General features: G+C 40.2%; 1 protein-coding gene across 2 annotated transcripts in view; it reads right to left on the bottom strand.

The window, feature by feature from the left end:
• MAN1A2 (mannosidase alpha class 1A member 2) overlaps positions 1-20,848 on the bottom strand; it is a 152,471-nt gene that overhangs the window by 91,104 nt on the left and 40,519 nt on the right. For both annotated transcript variants that reach the window (XM_064465135.1, XM_064465144.1), the window contains exon 3: positions 14,785-14,881. In XM_064465135.1, the coding sequence (XP_064321205.1) occupies positions 14,785-14,881 (97 nt within the window). The remainder of the gene's footprint in view (positions 1-14,784; positions 14,882-20,848) is intronic.

The following is a 20,848-nucleotide window of genomic DNA, read 5'->3' as shown; positions in this document are numbered from 1 at the left end:
CCTGCAGGTAGCTGTTATTAATCAAACTGCTGCTTAAATAGCTATGTCCTTAAGACCCAAATTTAGAAACTTTGTCTAAGAATTCATACTACACTAAACCTTCTCTGCTCTTGATTGCTTCACTTTGCTCTCCAACTAAATCCTACACAGCCCTTCAGCTTAATTCAAAATTCATACAAATAAGAATTGAATGTAGTCCCTCTAGTACAAAGTCTGAATATACTCAAAACTAAATATGAAAAGGACATAGCGTATTAATAATTAATAATAATAATTAATTAATAATAATTAATAATAATTAATTCATTTTTCTGTGTTTCTTTTGTCTCATCCTTCACCCCCCACCCCCCATTTTGTTTGTAAGCACAAACACAAAACTGAATTACTGTAGATAGGAGGAAGGAGGAGTGCACTGTGTGCAGACCATAATTAAGATTAATGCTGGAACTATGATCTGAGTTAGTGGAAGGTTAAGACCTAACGATAACCAAAAGGCCGCAATATCAGGAGAGAAAGATTAGGCTGAGCTTCAGAGTAGGAAAGGAACAAGGGCGAGGAGACGACATTACATCAGGTAAAAAGGAGGACAGAAGTGTATCAGAAGGAAGGCAAGAATAACATGTCAGAAGTGAATGGTGATGGCAATCAGCTACACCCATGAAGCAGTCAATCAAAACTAACAAAAACACAGATCTAGAGCACCTCCATTTTGGGAAATCAGAAAGTGGAAGATTGAAGTGAAGAGTACTTCTGAATGATGGTTCAGAAGTATGCAGAACCTAAATACAGGCAGCAGTCAGTTAAACCCACCAGCAAGCAAAGCAAGATTAATATTTGACAGTAAATAAGAGAGCAAGATGTTATGGGGACTCACGTATAGTTCTGTGATCTGAGTGCAGAAATCTTATGCATGAAGCAAGCTAAGTACTACACTTCCAAGTCAGTAAAGATACAATTATCTCTAAGAAATTGTAAACTAACTGCAAGCAGAGATGACAGCTGTTTTCGGTGTGACCAGGTGAATCATCTGCTCAGCCTGGTGGCAGAGCTGAGGGAGGAAGTAGAAAGGTTAAGGAGTATCAGGGAGTGTGAGAGGAAGATAGGTTGGTAGAGGCACACCCTACCATCCCTAGGGCCAAGGCAGCAGATGCAAGTTACAAGAAGCAGAGAATCCCCTACCCTCTTGCCACCAAGCAGGAGGGGACTTAAGAGACAGGGGGAGCATGGAAACAGGTCCCTGCTCAGGAGGGCAGGCGAACTCCCCTACCAGCCTCCCTCAACTTCCCAGTTGCCCTTACACCACAGATATGGGACTCTGGAACTTAAGGGCCAGGAAAATAAGGATAGGTGAAGGTCCATCCAGGGAGTTGCCTAAGCAGAGTTGGTCAGACCCACACATTGTGACTGCCTCTGTTAAGAAGAAAAGGAGGGTAATTCTTGTAGGCAATTCCCTTCTGAGGGGAACAGAGGGCCCAATATGACGATCGGACCCATCCCACAGGGAAGTCTGCTGTCTCCCTGGGGCCCAGGTTAGAGACATTACTAGGAAACTCCCTGGTCTGGTACGGCCCTCTGATTACTACCTGCTGTTTGTTATGCAGGTGGGCAGTGATGAGGTTGCAGAGAGAAGTCCAAGAGCAATCAAAAGGGACTTCAGAGCACTGGGGTAATTGGTTGAAGAATGGGAAGCGCAGGTAGTGTTTTCCTCAATCCCATCAGTGTCAGGGAAAACTACTGAAAGGAATAGGAAAACACACCTGATAAACACCTGATAAACAGAGCTGATGTCATCAGTGAAATTTTAGGTTTTGATCATGGGAGGTTTACATGGCACCAGGTCTGCTGGCAGCAGATAGAGTTCACCTGTCTCAAAGGGGGAAGAGGATTCTTGCTCATGATTTGGCAGGACTCATCAAGAGGGCTTAAAACTAGTTTCAAAGGGGGAAGGGGGTATAGCCAGGCCTACTAGAGAGGAGCCTAGGGGTGGCATGCCAGGGTTGGGGGTGAAACCAATAGCCCAGCTCAAGTGCATCTACACCAATGTATGCAGCATGGGCATCAAACAGGAGGAGCTGGAAGCCATTGTGCAGCGGGGTAGCTATGACTTAGTCACAGAAACATGGTGGGATGACTCTTACAACTGGAGTGCTGCAATGGGTGGCTGTAAGCTCTTCAGAAGGGACAGGCAAGGAAGGAGAGGTGGTGGGGTGGCTCTCTATGTTAGGGAGTGTTTCAATTGTATAGCGCTTAGCGACTTTGATGATAAGGTTGAGTGCTTATGGGTAAGGATGAGACGGAAGGCCAAGAAGGCAGATATCCTGCTGGGAGTCTGTTATAGACCACCAAGCCAGAGTGAAGGAGATGAAGCATTCTACAAGCTGTTGCCCTTGTTGTCACGGGGGACTTCAATTTACCAGATCTCTGCTGGAAATACAACACAACAGAGAGAAAACAGCCTATGAGTTTTCTGAGTGTGTGGAAGATATCAGCTACGTAGGAAGTTAAGTGAGCCTACCAGGGCAGGTGCCTCGCTTGACATGCTGTTCACAAACAGACAAGGACTGGTGGGACATGTGGTGGTCAGTCAGAGGCCATCTTCGGCTTAGCGACCATGATATGATTGAGTTCTCAATACTTGGTGAAGTAAGAAGAGAGGTCAGTAGAACCACTACCATGGTCTTCTGGAAAGCAGACTTTGGCCTGATCAGGGCACTGGTGGAGGGAGTCCCTTGGGAGGAAGTCCTGAAGCACAAAGGGATCCCAGGAAGGCTGGGCATTCTTCAACAAGGAAGCATTAATGGCACAGGAGCAGGCTGTCCCCATGTGCCCTAAGAACTGGTGCGGAAGATGACCAGCCTGGCTGAATAGGGAGCTTTTGCTGGCACTCAGGAGAAAAAGGAGAGTTTACCACTTTTGGAAGAAGGGGCAGGCAAGTCAAGAAGAGTTCAGGGATGTTGTTAGGTCCTGCAAAGAGAAAAATGAGAAAGGGAAAAGCCCAGCTAGAAATCAAACTGGCCACAGCTGTAAGGGATAACAAAAAAAGGTTTTTACAAATACATTAACAACAAGAAGAGAACCAAAGAGTATCTCCATCCTCTATCAGACATGGAGGGGAACATTGCCGTTGAGGATAAGGAAAAGGCTGAGGTACTTAACATCTTCTTTGCCTCAGTCTTTAACAGTAAGACCAGTTATTCCCAGGGTATTCAGCCCCCTGAGCCAGAAGGCAGGGACGGATCACAGAATAAACCCCCAATAATCCAGGAGGAAGAAGTTTACGACCTGCTGAGCCACCTGGACACTCACAAGTCTATGGGGACAGATGACTCCACTGAAAGTACTGAGGGAGCTGACAGAGGAGCTCGCCAAGCCACTCTCCATCATTTATCAGCAGTCCTGGTTAACAGGGGAGGACTCAGACAACTTGAGGCTTGCCAATGTGACACCCATCTACAAGAAGGGCTGGAAGGAGGATCTGGGGAACTACAGACCTGTCAGCCTGACCCTGGTACCAGGGAAGGTTACGGAGCGGTTCATCTTGAACGATCCCACCAGGCACATGCAGGGCAACCAGGGGATCAGGCCCAGCCAGCATGGGTGCGTGAAAGGCAGGTCCTGCCTGACCAACCTCATCTCCTTTTATGGCCAGGTGACCCACCTAGTGGATGAGGGAAAGGCTGTGGATGTTATCTACCTGGATTTAATACAGCCTTTGACACCATCTCCCACAGTGTTCTCCTAGAGAAGCTGGAGACTCCTGGCTTGAACAGGTGGAGTCTTCGCTGAGTAAAAAATCTGGCTAGACAGCCAAGGCCAGAGAGTTGTGGTGAATAGAGTAAAATCCAGTTGATGGCTGGTCATAGAGCAGGGTTCCCCAGGACTCGGTTTTGGGGCCAGTCTTGTTTAATATCTTTATCAATGATCTAGATGAGGGGACTGAGTGCACCCTCAGCAAGTTTTGCAGATGACACCAAGTTGGGCTGGAGTGTCAATCTGCTTGTGGGTAGGAAGGCTCTGCAGAGGGACCTGGGCAGGCTGGATCAATGGGCTGAGGTCAACTGTATGAGGTTTAACAAGGCCAAGTGTCAGGTCCTGCACTTGGGTCACAACAACTCAATGCAACGCTACAGGCTTGGGGAAGAGTGTCTGGAAAGCTGCCCAGCAGAAAAGGACCTTGGGGTGTTGGTTGACATCTGGCTGAATACAAGCCAGCAATGTGCCCAGGTGGCCAAAAGGGCCAATGGCATCCTGGCTTGTATCAGGAATAGTGTGGCCAGCAGGAGTAGGGAAGTGATTGTGCCCCTGTACTTGGCACTGGTGAGGCCACACCTTGAATATGGTGTTCAGTTTTGGTCGCCTCAGTACAAGAAGGACATTGAGGTGCTGGAGCGTGTCCAGAGAAGGGCAATGAAGCTGGTGAAGGGTCTGGAGAACAATATTATGAGGAGCAGCTGAGGGAACTGGGGCTGTTTAGCCTGGAGAAGAGGAGGCTGAGGGGAGACCTTATTGCTCTCTACAGCTACCTGAAAGGAGGTTGTAGCGAGGTGGGTGTTTGTCCCTCCTCCCAAGTTACTAGTGATAGAACGAGAAGAAACGGCTTCAAGCTGCATCAGGGGAGGTTTAGGTTGGATACTAGGCAAAATGTCTTTACTGCAAGAGTGGTCTGGCATTGGAACAGGCTGCTCAGAGAGGTGGTGGAGTCACCATCCCTGGAGGTGTTTAAAAACTGTGTGGATGTGGTAGTTTGGGACATGGTTTAGGAGGCATGGTGGTGTTGGGTTGACCACTGGACCTGATGATCTGGGAGGTCTTTTCCAACCTTATTGATTCTATGATTCTAAACTACTTTGTCAGCTAGACGGTAGGAAAAGCATCACAAAAAACACACGTCTAAACCATCATGGCACATTAACCTTTCCACCATTAGATGATCAAAAAGCTTGGGCACTTTCATACACTTTGGTCCAAACCACATTCTAAATTTTCTTTAAGACAGCTGAAGAGGAGCTTATTTCAGTTTGATAGCCAGAAAACTGTCCTGGTTTCAGCTGGGATAGAGTTAAATTTCTTTGTAGTAGCTAGTATGGGACTATGTTTTGGATTTTTTCTGGAAACAGCAAAAATACACCAGGGGGAGTGAGCGAGCGGCTGCATGGTGCTTGGTTGCTGACTGGGGCTAAACCACGACAAAAACTTAAATCAGAATGGTGGAAATCTTGAGTGAACAAGAGAAAGTGTATTAGGCACAAGCAGTGGTCCATTCACGTGACTAAACTGCTTCTGAACTACGGCTGCCTCATACATCTGCTGACTTCAGATGACAGCAAAGCATACTTGCATCTGCCTCCCACTTTGTACACATGTCCATGTTGTTCTCCTTACAATATTTAGTTTTAGAGCTCAGTATGCCAACCCTTATTTAGTTGTCATGCCCATTTACTTAATGTTTTAACACAGTCTAAAATAGACTGCATAGCCTTAATTTGATTGCATTATTATACCCTCTGTCCTTAATTCTAAATGAAACAAAACAAGTTTAAATTCAGGAATAGCATTCCTACAATCTAAATGACTCCCAAATCAAAACAAACATAAGTCCAAAGATTCCCAACGGAAAACAAATATATTTTTTTTCCTCAGAGTAAACCATCTGGTTTGTAGGAGAAAAACAGGAGAGGATGCTATCAGAGACAATAAAAATGTCTCAATTTGAGCCTGGGCCCTGAACTGTAATATGACTTAATTTCTTCATTGACATTTGATGTAGATGTTTACCTCACTATTCTGTAAAACAGGTTACAGAAATCAGGTGTTTATCTAATTCCACTTTGCATCTGTACATCTCGTTTTTTTAAAAGGCAGATTTTTCAGTCTTCTGAATAATGCCATAGGATTTAGCATCATCAGTTCAGAAACATATAAAAAAGCCACTGAGAACAACTGACCTAAATTTGTTTTACCTGAGCTAATACAAATGGGGTAAGAATTCAGTGGGAATACTGTATTATTAAATAGAAGAACAGGAGACAACAGCTGCTCATGGTGCATCTTCCTGATATGCATAGGCATACTTGTGACAGTTTGATGAAATAGCAGTAACATTCAAAAATATTCTTAGCTAAGCACAGTTGTCTTTATCTATGGCACCAATACTGTAAAACAGTTAAGAGGGAACGCACAGCCAGATTGCTTCCTGCCTGCACACATTTGCAAGTTTTAGAGAACCACCATATTCTGAACAAACACCATGTCTATTGCAGTGAAGCAAAATAGCATTTACAAAACACTATTTGCCCAATTAGCAGCATCAGAGGACAGCTTTAAATCAGATGAACTGAGGAAAAGTCAGAGATTTTGTAAGGACAAGTGTTAAACTTAGCATCAATGTTAGTCTTTAATAAGTCAACTTACACAATGGACAGAGAATATATAAAGAAGGTATGTACAAACATCCCTTAACAAATACTCCTGAGAAAACCAACCTGCCACAGGATAAGAGAAAATTGTTCTCATGCAGATGAATAATTGTTAAAAGATAGGAAACAGGGTCAGTATAAACAACCAGTTATCACTGGGAGAGGAAACCACCAGCAGGATCCTACAGAAGTGAATGCTTGGGCACATGCTTATTTTTAAAATAATTTGGAAATATTTGTAAATCATATTTATAAATAAATCAGGAATACTGTACACAGTGGATGAGGATTTTGAAAAGGAATGCTACTGCAGAACTGCCACCCTATTAAGTTTTAGTCTTCCTCAACAAAAAAAAATAAGGAACAAGAAGACACAAAGAAAGCAGATAACAATACAGGGTATTCAATGGTATGTATGAGAAATGACTTAACAGACCAAGACTCTCCATGTTGTACAGGCACACAACTGAGGGCATATGCAGTTCTACAAACTCATGAATGGCCAGGAAGAGATGGATAATGGGTTGTTTTTTTCAAATGCCAAAACTAGTCACCCTAGGACAGTAAGACTGCAAAACTCAAAGTTTTCTACAGAACTGAATCAAACTACGGAATATAGTAATGGAATATGGTGGGTGCTCTCAAGTCTGTACAGACTCAAAAGCAGATTGGACAAAAATCACAGAAAAATAAACTCCAACTGACTAAAAAACACCTTCTGCCTCTGACCACCGAAGCATTAACATTGCACAAACCTTTGTAACCCTGGAAAGTACTCAGAAACGCTCGCTTATAGGCTTTTCCTGCTCTTATGTTTCTTCCCCAGGTACCTGACATGAGCAATTTTTGGAGGATGAGTAATGACCATGTTTGATCTTTCATCCAACCTCAAGGAATTTTTCTTGCATGATCAGAACACTGTTCTAATTCCAGATTCGGCCAGCAACTCTTGAGAATTACGTTTTCTTAAAATTTTATCTTTCCAAAATTTGTATTACTGGCTGAAAACACACATATTCAATGTACACGTAACAGTCAACATTGTCTCACCGTAGTCACTCATTACTGATTTTGCAGAGGACACACCTGCATAGGCCTGTCCTAACGCCAGTTGCATTTACTTTAAAATTGAATAGACCCTGAAATACAGAGATTGGGCTGAAATTTGCACCATGAAGTTACCCCTCTTTACTAGTTAGCATGAATGGATTTTCTTGCCCCTTTCATTTGCCACAGAAAAAGGCAATGATGGATAATTACTTGTGCACACACAGTTATGATAAAATTACTGCCCACCATGGTTTGGGTTTTTCTTTTCATCCAACAAGTCAAGAACATATTTGTTTACATATATACCTTATATTACTTTTTTGTTTTCATTTATCCTCCACATGGATTCAGAGGCTGAAAACATGCACAGAAAAAGGATGCTGAGCAGTTGTTTCTCCTGTCTCCCTGCTCATTATGATTTTATAATGAGAAGACACCAGAATTTTTTAGCCATATTTTCAAAAGGTCATCCCTCAGTCTTTACTTTAGGGTATATCAAGTTTCTTCCCAGGATAAGTGTTTGTCTCCACAGGGTTGATAAATTCGCTGTTTATTTGGCAGCTAAAAAAAGAAAATGGAAAAAGAAAAGCCCCACAAAACCTGACACCCTTGACACTCAATTATGTGAACTTCAAAAGTAAGTGACAACTAATCAGATGACAGCAGATGATAGTGTTAGAGCAGCTCAGGCAGCCCAATAACTGTTAGATGACAGATGACAAAAATGTCTAATAAACCAATGAATATTTCCCAGGTTAATTTTAAAAAACATCTGTTAAAGCATTTTCTTGTAGTGCTTACAAGAAATATTCCCCCTTTTGTTTTCTGGACCACAAACTGGACTAAGAAATCGCATTACTCTTCCAAGCTATACTGTACTTCCCAAAGGTATTAGAAAAACAGACTCTTTTGCCTGACCTGGTTCTTTCTCCCAACAGCATCATGCCCTTGCAGTCTGACAAATGCATTTTCTCCATGGGGCTTGGGAGCATCGCTGCTCCTGCTCTCTGGCACAGCAAAGAAATGCAGTGCAATATTTCCATTGCTTAGCAACACAGATCTGCAGCAAGAGCCTCCCATGCTGCGGCAGTGGGCAGCCGGCTCAGCAACCTCCTCACAGGTCACGGAGGTTTATCAGTAATACTGCATATCACCTGCGTAACAAGCCAGGCAACAGGACACACTCAACAAGGTGGCAGAAACCAAGCAGTCCACTGGCAAGTTAAAAAATTATTCAGCTCACTAATTGCCACAGCTGAATCCTCAAGTTGCTCCCTTGGACATATCATGCTTATTAACCCTCATTAATCTCATAATCTCAAAGTTTCATTTTCCATACATATGAAATAGCAACACATTATGTTATATGACACTGAACATGCCAGACAAAAATCCCTGATAAAGACGACAACAACTGTATTTGGTCATGTGTTAGGGAAGAGATACAGCACTGCATTGCAGCCTTGAGGCTCTACTAGGTAATAAACGCAAGCACAATGTGACTTCATTGACAATTTTCCCTTCCTCCCAGAATACATCTCAAGACAGAGCCTGCAGACATCACATTAAATTGACCATTTGCATGGCATGTGAGATAAGAGAACAGGAGAGGCATGAAAGTACTATAGATGCGTGAGACAATTCTAGTGTGACAAAATACATGTCTCTATGCAAGCACCTAGAACATAAAAACTCCACATCAGTATGCCTTAGGAAAGATCACCTCACACACCCTTGAAAACATATCTAGACACATATCTGTTTATGTATGTATACATTATCAGATCATCTTCACATAATGCAACTTACCTCAGACAGAATACATCCACAAGCCAGGTTTAGAAATGCACTGCTAGTAATATGGGAAGTTTACAATTTAGCAATAGTTTGTATCATTACTTTGTCACATACTTATTACCTGACAAACTGTACATCTTCACCTTAGATAGTTAACATTACAAAAAACAAAACCACACCACAAATTTCAGAACTCTAATTTCAAAAAGCGTTAGGTAAGATGACCACCCATGATTTCTAGTTTTGCTGAGAACGATGTTCTGAGTTGCCCAAGATTGTGGTCTTTTTTTCCTTTTTTTTTTTTTTTTTTTTTTTTTAAATTCTTGAAGTCATTCAGGTTCTCAAATAAACATTGTTTTAGAGAAAAAGATTGAAGACTGATACAAACCCACTATTACAAACTGCTCTATTTAACTCACAATAAAGCATCCTCAAAGCTTGTGGTACAGTAATTAGTTCATAAGATATTGAAATTAAAGATGCCAAATACACATAGCTTAAAACTGTGAAATATATCTGCACTTAGTAATTTTAATGGTGTTTCCATGCCAAGATACTCACCTAGGGGTCACCAAACAAATGCAGGGACAAATCATCCTTAAACATCACATTTCAGATGGTTACTCTGACCCTCAAAAGCAAATCCAATCAGATTTCATTACAGCAAGAGAATTGGACAATACCATGAACTACTCTGGTTTTTGCTAAACCCAGAAAATCTTCTGAAATAACCTCAGTGTTTGTCATGCTTGCTCATTATCTCACAGGCATCATTTTCCACCACCCTTTTCTCTTCAACCCTTTGTGTTCTAATGAGAACTTGACCCAGATCTCATAAAACCCCACCTCTGCAATAATGCCCTGCAGCTCTCATCAGATTATTCCAGCAATTAAGCAGCCCAACAAAAAAGTTAACTTTTCTTAAACTTGGCTGCTACAACCACCAGCAGAGCTGCAAGTGATAATTTAAACTGAAAAGAGAAATTACACCTCTCTGCTATACTTTCTCCTTGCCCTTTACACGTTATTTTATAGAGTAGGAATAAATAACAAATCTTGAGATTATCAGCCCTTTCAAAAACAGGCTACTTTCTACAAAAATAAGAGTAAGTTATCACCCTGTTTCACCAACACAGAACCTATAATGTTTCATTTCATATGTCTCCTAAATGTAAACATCTTTAAAAGCCCACCAATTCCCAGTCATACTTTCTTAAACCAGCACCATACTACTGACACTGTGACCCACATGCTGAAGAGGTATTATTCAAGATTTTAACTGCTGACTGACTACACAGTTTGACAGGCAACACTTTCAGCAGGTTCTGCTTTACATTTTACAGTCACCATGTTAGACATCTCTAAAAGACTGGCAAGAGTTCCTAGTTGCAGGTCAACTAATGCAACCCCAGCAGGTTGTGTTATAAAAGTCAAACTAATAATCGAGGCAGCCCACAAATGTTCTTGCTGGCGTGCTTCAGGAGGCACAGACCATCTTGCTTTAAAACTTTATCACCTTCCCTTGTTTTTTTAATGACTTAAAACTAAGACTTAAGAGAGCAGAGCAGGCTGCCTCCTCTCCCCCTCTCTGACCCCTGCCTGAACCCTGCCAGACCTCGCGATGCTGGGAACCCTTGGCATAGATATAGACATACACTGCTTCGGCGGAAAAGGGGAGTTCAACAGGGAAGATTAATGGCTTATTTGCCTTCTAAATTGAATCACGTTTACCTCACTAGAGAGTTATCAGTAAACCTGATTTCCCAAAGATTCATGCAAAGGGTTGCAGTGTCAACCAGTGATACCATCTCCTTGCCGAATCTCACAGATGTGCTATAAATTGAAATGGAAGTACAAGAGACTACAGTAGTGACAGAAAATAGTTTGGGTCAAATCATCTTTGAGATGAATAACAAAAACATGCTTTGCTGAGCAGCTTTATTAAAAATAGCATCAAATTTAAAAAAGAACTATGTAATGCTTCTATATAAAGGCAAATAGCGCTGGGAACGGTGTCATTACGGGCAATAGAGATTCGTAAAGTACTAGTAATAACAATACAGCCTAGACAGTCCTCAGTACAAGGAGCAGTTCCCCCCCACTTCCGCTTTCCCATCAACCACCCACCAAATCAACAATAGATTACTCTATTTTAGACTTGGTATATACTGAAGACTATATATTTCAGAAAAGTTCTTCATATGAAATAGCCTTGAACAGAGCAATAACAACGTGATAGGGCTAAAACTGAAACAGCACAAAATAGCATCTGGATTTTAAACAAACACACACTTCGGGAATTGGCTGTTGGAGTGAGCTGGAATAAGAGGATCAGAAACTAGAATGTGGAGGAAGCCTACAATTTCTTTCACTCAGCAATGCCAAAACTCCAAAGAATAAGCATTCCAGGGAGAAAAACAGTACAAGTCCTCCAGACTCATTAAGAGACATGTTAGAAGTAAGCAGAGGAGGAATGGAAAGAAAATAAAAGAGTAAAGTAAAACTGTAATTCAAAATATTGTGTCAGTCACATTAAAAACAAACATTAGAGAAACATTTTCCTGCCATATAAAGAAAAAACAGCACTTCATTGAGAGTCTGGGTTACAAACCAAGGCTGGTCTAAAGTTGTAGTTGGCAAATTAAGCAACAGAACTGCATGTAAATTGAACAGCAAAGACTACACAATCATACAGGTGAACATTTTCACAAAGATTCTTACTGTCAGACCCAGCTTCAATCAGCTGGAAAAAATATAAAGGAAAGTCATGAATTAGAGATAACATACAAGTAAATCACAGGAATGTTCGGAAGATGTTTTTATGGTAAAAATGAAAGCAGTGCCAATGGACACAATACTACACAACACTCTCCAGGAACCTAAGAAACATCCTTCTGTCTGTCACAGCAGAAGCCTGCTGCTCTGGTCTTCCCTTCAGCGTCACACTCTCTTCTCCTTGCACTATGCTCCATGATGGCTGAGTCTTAAACTCTTCCATTTCACTCTTCAAACTCCTCATCCAGTCCAGATGCTTTCTTCTCCTGGGCATGCTAACTTGCCTATCTTCCCTCCACCCCTCCCCAGACAACTCCACCTGACCCAGTCATTCTTTTTATAAAGGAATATAAAGAATCAAATGGCCTCAAGTTGCACCAGAGGAGGTTTAGATTGGATACTAGGAAAAATTTCATCACCAAAAGGGTTGTCAGGCATTGGAACAGGCTGCCCAGGTAAGTGGTTGAGTCACCATCCCTGGGGGTATTTAGAAGACATGTAGATGTAGTGCTTAGGGACATGGTTTAGTGGTGGTGTTGGCAGTGCTGGGTTAACAGTTGGACTCGATGATCTTAAGGGTCTTTTCCAACCTAAACAATTCTATGATTCTATGACTGTAAAGAAGTGAAACAAGTATCAGGCTTCACACCATACTGAAGTGTAAGAAACCAGGTTCCAGGGTATGATCAAAAGCCATCAACATCAGGCTCCAAGGGGTCTGCTTGCAATAAAGGTGCACAGTCCTTATTACAGACAGAACTTGTACAGAAGCTGAAATTATTCTCCTATGGATTTAAATAGGCTTCTAAGCACTACAGGTTTGGGGGAAGGGGGTTTATTTGTGGGAAATTTATTTGTTTGGTTTGGTTTTTAAGCATTGCAGAAAATTTAACTCTGAGGCTCTCCTTCCATTACTGGGAGCACAGGAAAAGAGCAGTGTGCCTAGTTAAAGTTCTCTCTTCTCCATGTCCAGCACTTATTTAAGGTTGAAGTTCATCATACAAATAAATTTGATTTAAAACTGTTTGGATATTTTAAAAAAAAATCTCTTGTTTATTTGGTATGAGAAGAATAGTTTCAAGATAAATTTTAAGTAGATGATGGAAAAGACAGAGCAAAAAAAATTAGAAGTCTCTTTAAGCAGTACAATACTTTTGAAACAAGTCCTTTGACTCTTCTTTTGGAATTAGTTTCCTCTGGGAGTTTACTTTTTCCCTACAAATAAGAACAAAATCTAACCAGATTTTTATTTAAGTCTAAATAATTTATTCTGGGTTCAGGCACTAAACAGAAAACCAGACACACAATCCTAATCTGTATTTCTATCATCCACAAGGTTTAAAGCAAGATAAATAAACAAATACCAATTACACTGAGAACAAACCTCACACAAAGTCATTAGCCAATTGTCTTACAATAAAAGCCAATAAAATCTTTTATTTCAAGCAAACTGTTCTAAACAATACCAACATACTTAAGATATACACAGTATATTCACACTCATTCGTGATGTAAAAAGGAGTTACGATAAATTTGTACCTTCCTCAGACACCAGAGAGCTCACGAGCACCCTATGAAACCCTGAACAGAATTAAAAAAAACTATACCCAGTCTTAGAGCAGCTGTCCTGTGTGCGTTTCAAAATAAATGCACAAACTTCATGGCTCAATCATCTTAGGTGCTATGCATCCTGGACCAATGCAGGCTCAAACTTAATCACTAACATCAAGGTTATGCATTTTGCTGTACCACAGGATGAACTTAGAGAACCTGTAGGGCTTTGTCCTCAACAGTTACAAGCAGGTTTTTTGAACCATCAGTCCTACAGAACCAAGGACAAAACAGGATTCTTTCCTGGTTCGAGTATCAGTAAAATGCTTGTCACTTTCCGATCACTATTGTACTTATTCCATCCCAGTGCATGTACACCAAAAAAAAAGCAGTACTGCTGCAGATCACTGGTATTTTAAAGAAAAAAAGCCATCTACTCTGGTCACATGTACGCAACACGAGGCTATTCAATTTCTTGACCTTTACCTTCCTTATGTTTCATACTATTCTAAGCATCATTTGTAACACTCGTTCACACTCCATTGCTCAAATATTCTCACTCCATCCCTTGAATTTCTTCAAAACTTGACCCTACTCTCAAACTTCTGTATTTTGAACGTTGTGTTTTTCTTTCATTCCAGTCTACAAGTTCAGGATCCACAAATCACACATCAAGTAACAATGTCACTTTTGCCTTACCCAGATTTTTTTTAGAAGCTACTTTAAATTTCATCTTGGTACTAGCAGTTTTTTGGCATCTTGCACATGCATTCTGTCTTGCATCACATTCTCATGGAATTAAGCACAAAGATCTAGACAAGATGAGGTTGGTTTTTAAAAAACAAATTTATATTCATTGCATCCCAAAATATCATCAATGCATTGTAACTTGTAACTTTTTAATATATATATGTGCATACACAAAGTCACAGTGCACATAGACACAGCTTAACTTTTGCAACAACAACAAATTACTCCCAAAAAGATAGTTTAGTAAAGTAATTCATTGAAGTACCACTGAAATAGTCAATATATTTCTGTCATCCACAATTCAAAAGGTTTCTGTTAAAACAGAATTTGCTAGGAAGTTTGGGTGGACTTACAAAGATGACAGTATAGACAAATATTTAAAAAAAAAAAAAAAACAAAAAACCAAAAACAACCACAAACAACCAAACAAGAAAATATAGCCTACCAAATATGTTGGTGGAATGTCCTTTCCGGGCAATTGGTTTGAGCTCATTATGTCCCCATCCATATTGCCTGTAATTGTCCCAGGCATGCTTCATCATCTAAGAGACAGAAAAAACAGGATTTAATTACATTATAAAACTAATTTGTATGAATACAGTATTTTATTCCTTATTTGAGACTTCATCTTTCACAGTCACCCTAGCTTACTTGCCACTCTTTCTTTTACAGAAATCAGATTATACAGCATGGATAAATTTGTAAACAACTTCAAGTCTATTTGACTTGAACTATAGAGCCTAATACTCTGCATAAGGATGTTTTCTTGTTCTTTCTTTCTTTTCCTTAAATATATGCAAAGACATTTAAGAATTTAAGCATACAGAATGCATTTAAGCGTAAGGAATTGGTGAAAAATACTGGCTAACAACTAAGACACTAACCAAAAGGAAAAAGACCTACCAATATATGAAGCATAAAGGAATTTATTTACACTGGTGCATCCAAGTATAACTAAACAATTTTGCAAAAGCCATAATAAATTTACTAGCAACACCTACTCAACAAAGATATAGTCTTACAGCCTCTACCAAAAGAAATACCAAAAGCTTTGCTCTTTAGAAAGTATAATGGACAAAGCAGTATAGAATTATTAATATTTGCTCCACAAAACATTCTCAAATACTGTAGCGAACTACGTTAAAAAACAAAAGGTCTTGCTGACCCATAAGTATTAGTTGTGCACATCAGCCACTAAGCACTGTTTTTATGGATTTGCTATAACTTTTTAAATTCCTTGTTTGTTTGCATACAACAGAAATTCAACAGCAACCAAATTGCAAAGGAAACGCACTTTAATATCAAATATTATTGGTTAAACAGACCAAAGCAAGTAACAAAGAAATCTGATTCTAAAAACCTGTTCTAAAAGAAGAGCCATGCGGTTGTATACACAATGTTACACATTTTATTTCCTATTGCATCTTAAAAAGGGTATTAAAATATTGTTAATATAAACAAAAACGTCAAGAAAATGTATAGGACTTAAATCATGACTTCCACAAGTTTGAGAAATACTTTCTAAGAGGAGAAACTATGCTAATGTAACTAACAGACCGACACTAACTCTTTAAGAAACTGACTATATCAGCACAAGTAAAGTTTCCAGTATGATTTACAAGACTGAATTTTCTTATTTTCATCAGAGTCACTGTACACATAGAAAACAGGAGGGAACAAGCAGATGCTGGCTAAAAAGTGAGGTGCAGCCAGTTGCCTTACCAGCACTACCTCACATAGAAGCTGCTCTCTTCTCTTACTGAGTTCAGGATTTAGTGGAAGCCAGCACCTGGTAATCCCAAGTCTTTCAAACTGCATCTAAACTGCCTGCCAAGGCATGCAATACAATGTCCCTGTCTCCTTACAACCATCAAGAGATCCCTGTTCAACCTACACAGCCGTAATTCCTTTGAAATTAAACTCCCTCCAACTTTCCCATGGCTCAGTTAACTCATGGCCAGTGAGTAAATCTGAATCACAGCAAAGGTGTATATACACAGGAGCATTCCCAGAAGCTGGGAAGCACCCTTATGTTAAACTGACATCAACCTAGGCACAGACGTCCCTCTCAAGATGACAGAGGTCCCATTCCCATGACTTGTCATTCAAAATCAGCTCACACGTTGCTTTTGGTAGTTACACTAAAAGATTCTGAGACCTGATTAGGCAATAATACTGTATAGTTTCTTTTAGTGTCATGAACCTGTAATGTAAAAAAAAAAAAAAGGAGGATGCAAATATACTTGAAGAGGAGAAAAAGCCATTTCATTAGCATTCACAAATTCCTTAGTGTTTACAAAGCACTTATCATATTGACCGATTAATAGCTATTAGAACATCAAGATGACTCAGGTAAAGTGATCCTCACTTGACAGGTAAGAAAACTGCAGCATGACAAACGCAGCAAAAGCCTGATCACAAGCAGTGTAGAAGTTCCTCTAAGACCTCTTACTGTGTTATCCAGAACCAACCTACAAATTTTAATGTAAAATTGTTCATTAACTTAAGACCACAGAATCAAGAATCACAGCACCATTCAAGCAGGAAGGGATCTCAGGGTGTCCCTAGTTCAACCTCCTGCTCCAAGTTATGGGATCAGACTGGACTACTTAAGGCTTTGTCCAGTCAGGGTGGACTTAAGGCTTTCTCCAGTCAGAATGACTGTCAGTCAAGGCCTCCATGAAGTGTCCTGCTCTAACTCACAGCTTGCCAGCCTACCTTCAAATCCTAAAAACTCTACCTGGGAAAACACAGACCTATAGTTTTAAAGGCACCAGAGGATGAAACTAAAGAATTACTGACCCATGAGCATTGTGTGTTTGATAATAAATGGATGCCTAAACAATAAGGTGACATGGCAGATATAACCAACCTGCTTCCACATAAGGGAAACTGAGCTTCTGAGACCTTTGAATTCAAATATATAGAATCACAGAATCATTTAGGTTGGAAATGACCTGTAAGATCATCAAGTCCAACCGTTAACACTGTCAAGTCCACCACTAAACCATGTCCCCAAGAGCCACATCTACACATATATGGATATATGAATTAAATATTTCATGAAGGAGACTACTGACATTTCATGACTACTGACATTTTAGCTTTGTAAAAATCTCAAAGTATAGGCAAATACCAGTATAGATCAAAACTAGCTAAGTCCAAAAGAAGAACAATAACTTGTTTCCTTCACAGTAGAATGTTAATCGTGGAATATTTCACTGTCCCAATTTGCTATGCTTCTCAGGGGGAAGATACAGATTTTAGTTACAGACTACTTCGTTCTGAGGAAATCCAAGAAAATTATGGAAATCACAAAGGGCTAAAACAGAATACATCACAATGTAAGATGTTTATATATCCATAAGATTGTAAGACATAATTTAACCTAAGATAGAATGTCATCAAGGTAGGAACTGTAAAGGAATTGATTTCACCACATCCATGAATTAAAGCAGAAGTAGCTTAAGAATACACTACTGAGACCAGAAACTCTGTTGAACACAAGAGACTAAGACACAGTTGACTGAATCATCTAAGGTTCTGAGATAGGAAATAGTATTTTGAGGAGACTAAGCTACTTTGATAAACACAAACGTCTGTCTATGCTGTCTCCTCTGCCTCCCCTAAACAGCGTACAAAGAATATGGTGTTATAAACTCACCAAGAAACTTTTGACTTGATTACACTAACTAGTCAACCAATTTTTTCCAGATGAACAGCGAACATTGCTCTGGCACACAGCTCATTACTCTCCTCTACCACAAAGTGATCAGACTTCATGATATCATGTTAGCAGATAACTGCTCGTTACAAGCAAGCGCAAAACCTCACAGCTCTTGTATAAAATAGTAAGTTTTGTAAGGATAATACGCCAAGAGATCTTATAATAACATGGAGATTTGTTACTGCCAGAACTGGGAGCATGATAAACTATAGATACAACACCTATACTATTGGGAGCAGTTGTGCACGCAGAAGCTTTTGAGAGACAAGAGAAGATAGATGCTTCTGCCAGCTAGAAATTTAACAAAGGACTTAACTTTTGCTCAGGAAGTACAAGCAATGTGAACTCCTGATTGGAAAAACAAGACAATCTCTACAGTTATGCCAGATAGCATTTGTAGAGTGAAAGTTGGAAAAGCTGAATAATAGCTGCAAGTACACATAAGCTTTTACTGGAAAAAAAAAACCACCAACCTTGCCTTTAAGAGGACAGGGAAGTTTCAGACACTGACTGGCACATAAGGATTAATTATAATAGAAATAAGGTAAAAAACTGGGGGGGGGGGGGGGGGCAGAATGACGATGACAAACCAACAAAACACCAAAAAACCCCAACCCTTAAAGAACCCATGACAGAGGCATCAAGCTCAAGTAGAGTGAAAATAACAAGCTGGTCCAGGCATGGATTAATAATTGTGAAAAAGGTGAGGGGTAGACTTCCATAGCTGAGGTTTCCGTATCTGATAGCAGTTTGCCAAAGTGCTTGGAGCTTCATGGCATATCACATGAAGGTCCTACAATCTGTCCATGAGAAAACAAATGGTTTTAGTAATGGACTTTTTACTTACACTATTAATGCCAGAAGACCGATCTTGCTTTTGAAGGCAAAATCATTCATAGGGGATAGGTCCATTGAATACCAGTCTTAAATGCTTATTAGGGGATGCACCATGTACAACAGCCAGCAAGATGCTGTTGCATATACAGCTTGGTAATTCTACGTAAAAGATTAATTTGGACTCTGCTGCAAGAAAGCCAGAATGGCAAGAAGCAGGGCGTGTCTCAAATGCAACTGTTTTTGTAGGCACACTGTTATCTAGATGCTTTTACTGACTTTAGAATGTGTTCATGGGATCTGATCTTCTATAGTCACTGGGAAATCAGGTTTTTATAGACACAGAGTGGTAATGTCGTCTTTGGACAAAATAATAATCGTAACAGTAAAAGGAGGTTACAGTGATTGAAAAAGAGACTTTAAGAGACTACAGCAGCATGTTAAAAACAATAATTCAACCCAGATTGTTTCAAATGCCCCTTTCCACTCCTCAAAAAAGGGCAGACACCTAGCAAACAAAATAAAAGCCCTGAGAAATAAGCAAAAGAAATTATTTACTGGCAAATGGCAGTATTTACTGGTTTTGCCTAGAAATGAGAAACCTATCCTCTTCTTGCTATTCATCAGGAATGTGCATAAAAAACAGCAAATAGGGTTTGCTTTCAAAGGAACCTGCATTGGTTAACAGTATGATTTTAAGAGATTTATATAAAACACCTTCAAATTCCTTTTTAAAATTAACCAAAGACTTGCTAAACAAGTTTACTGATCAATTGCCAGATTAAGAATTAATAACCATTTGCTAATGGTCTGCAGATAATACTTCTTGGAAGTTAAATTAAAAAGTTATATTTTCCTTCTACAGACACTCAGATTTTTGAAGAAATGTAGAAAACTCATACAGATTATCTTATTCTTCCAGGAGCTACAAATGTCTAGCTAAAATGAAATTATTTCAGGTATCAGGCTATGTCTCTGTCATGCATTTCTGAACACTGCCACTGAAAAAAGCCTGTTTTGAAGAGAATCATAGCAACATTAAGGTTGGAAAAGACCTCTCTGCAGAGCCTTCCTACCCACAAGCAGATTGACACTCCAGCCCAACTTGGTGTCATCTGCAAAACTTGCTGAGGGTGCACTCAGTCCCCTCATCTAGATCATTGATAAAGATATTAAACAAGACTGGCCCCAAAACCGAGTCCTGGGGAACCCTGCTCTATGACCAGCCATCAACTGGATTTTACTCTATTCACCACAACTCTCTGGCCTTGGCTGTCTAGCCAGATTTTTTACTCAGCGAAGACTCCACCTGTTCAAGCCAGGAGTCTCCAGCTTCTCTAGGAGAACACTGTGGGAGATGGTGTCAAAGGCTGTATTAAATCCAGGTAGATAACATCCACAGCCTTTCCCTCATCCACTAGGTGGGTCACCTGGCCATAAAAGGAGATGAGGTTGGTCAGGCAGGACCTGCCTTTCACGCACCCATGCTGGCTGGGCCTGATCCCCTGGTTGCCCTGCATGTGCCTGGTGGGATCGTTCAAGATGAACCGCTCCGTAACCTTCCCTGGTACCAGGGTCAGGCTGACAGGTCTGTAGTTCCCCATATCCTCCTTCCAGCCCTTCTTGTAGATGGGTGTCACATTGGCAAGCCTACATTCCTAGCACATGTTCCTAGCACACAGAGAAAATTGTGTTTTCTTTTACTGATGTATCTGGTAACAAACCCATTACTACAACAAAACTGTTTGTCAAATGTATGCAAAATGGGAAGCTTGTACTTTTTGGTGGCATGAAATACTTGAAATCTAAGATGCCCAATGGAACTATGGTGAAAATACTCCAGACTGGTGAGAACTGGAACAGTAGATGTAAAGGGCCTAAACTTGGAGAGCTTACAGCAGTGAACCAACTGCTTGAGTTTTTAAAAGAAAGCCAAATGCTTTTTTCC

Source organism: Phalacrocorax carbo, chromosome 1, assembly GCF_963921805.1.
Source record: "Phalacrocorax carbo chromosome 1, bPhaCar2.1, whole genome shotgun sequence".
Classification (NCBI taxonomy): Eukaryota; Metazoa; Chordata; class Aves; order Suliformes; family Phalacrocoracidae; genus Phalacrocorax; species Phalacrocorax carbo.
Note: the sequence above shows the minus strand (reverse complement) of the source record. Positions and strands in the feature narration are given on the sequence as shown.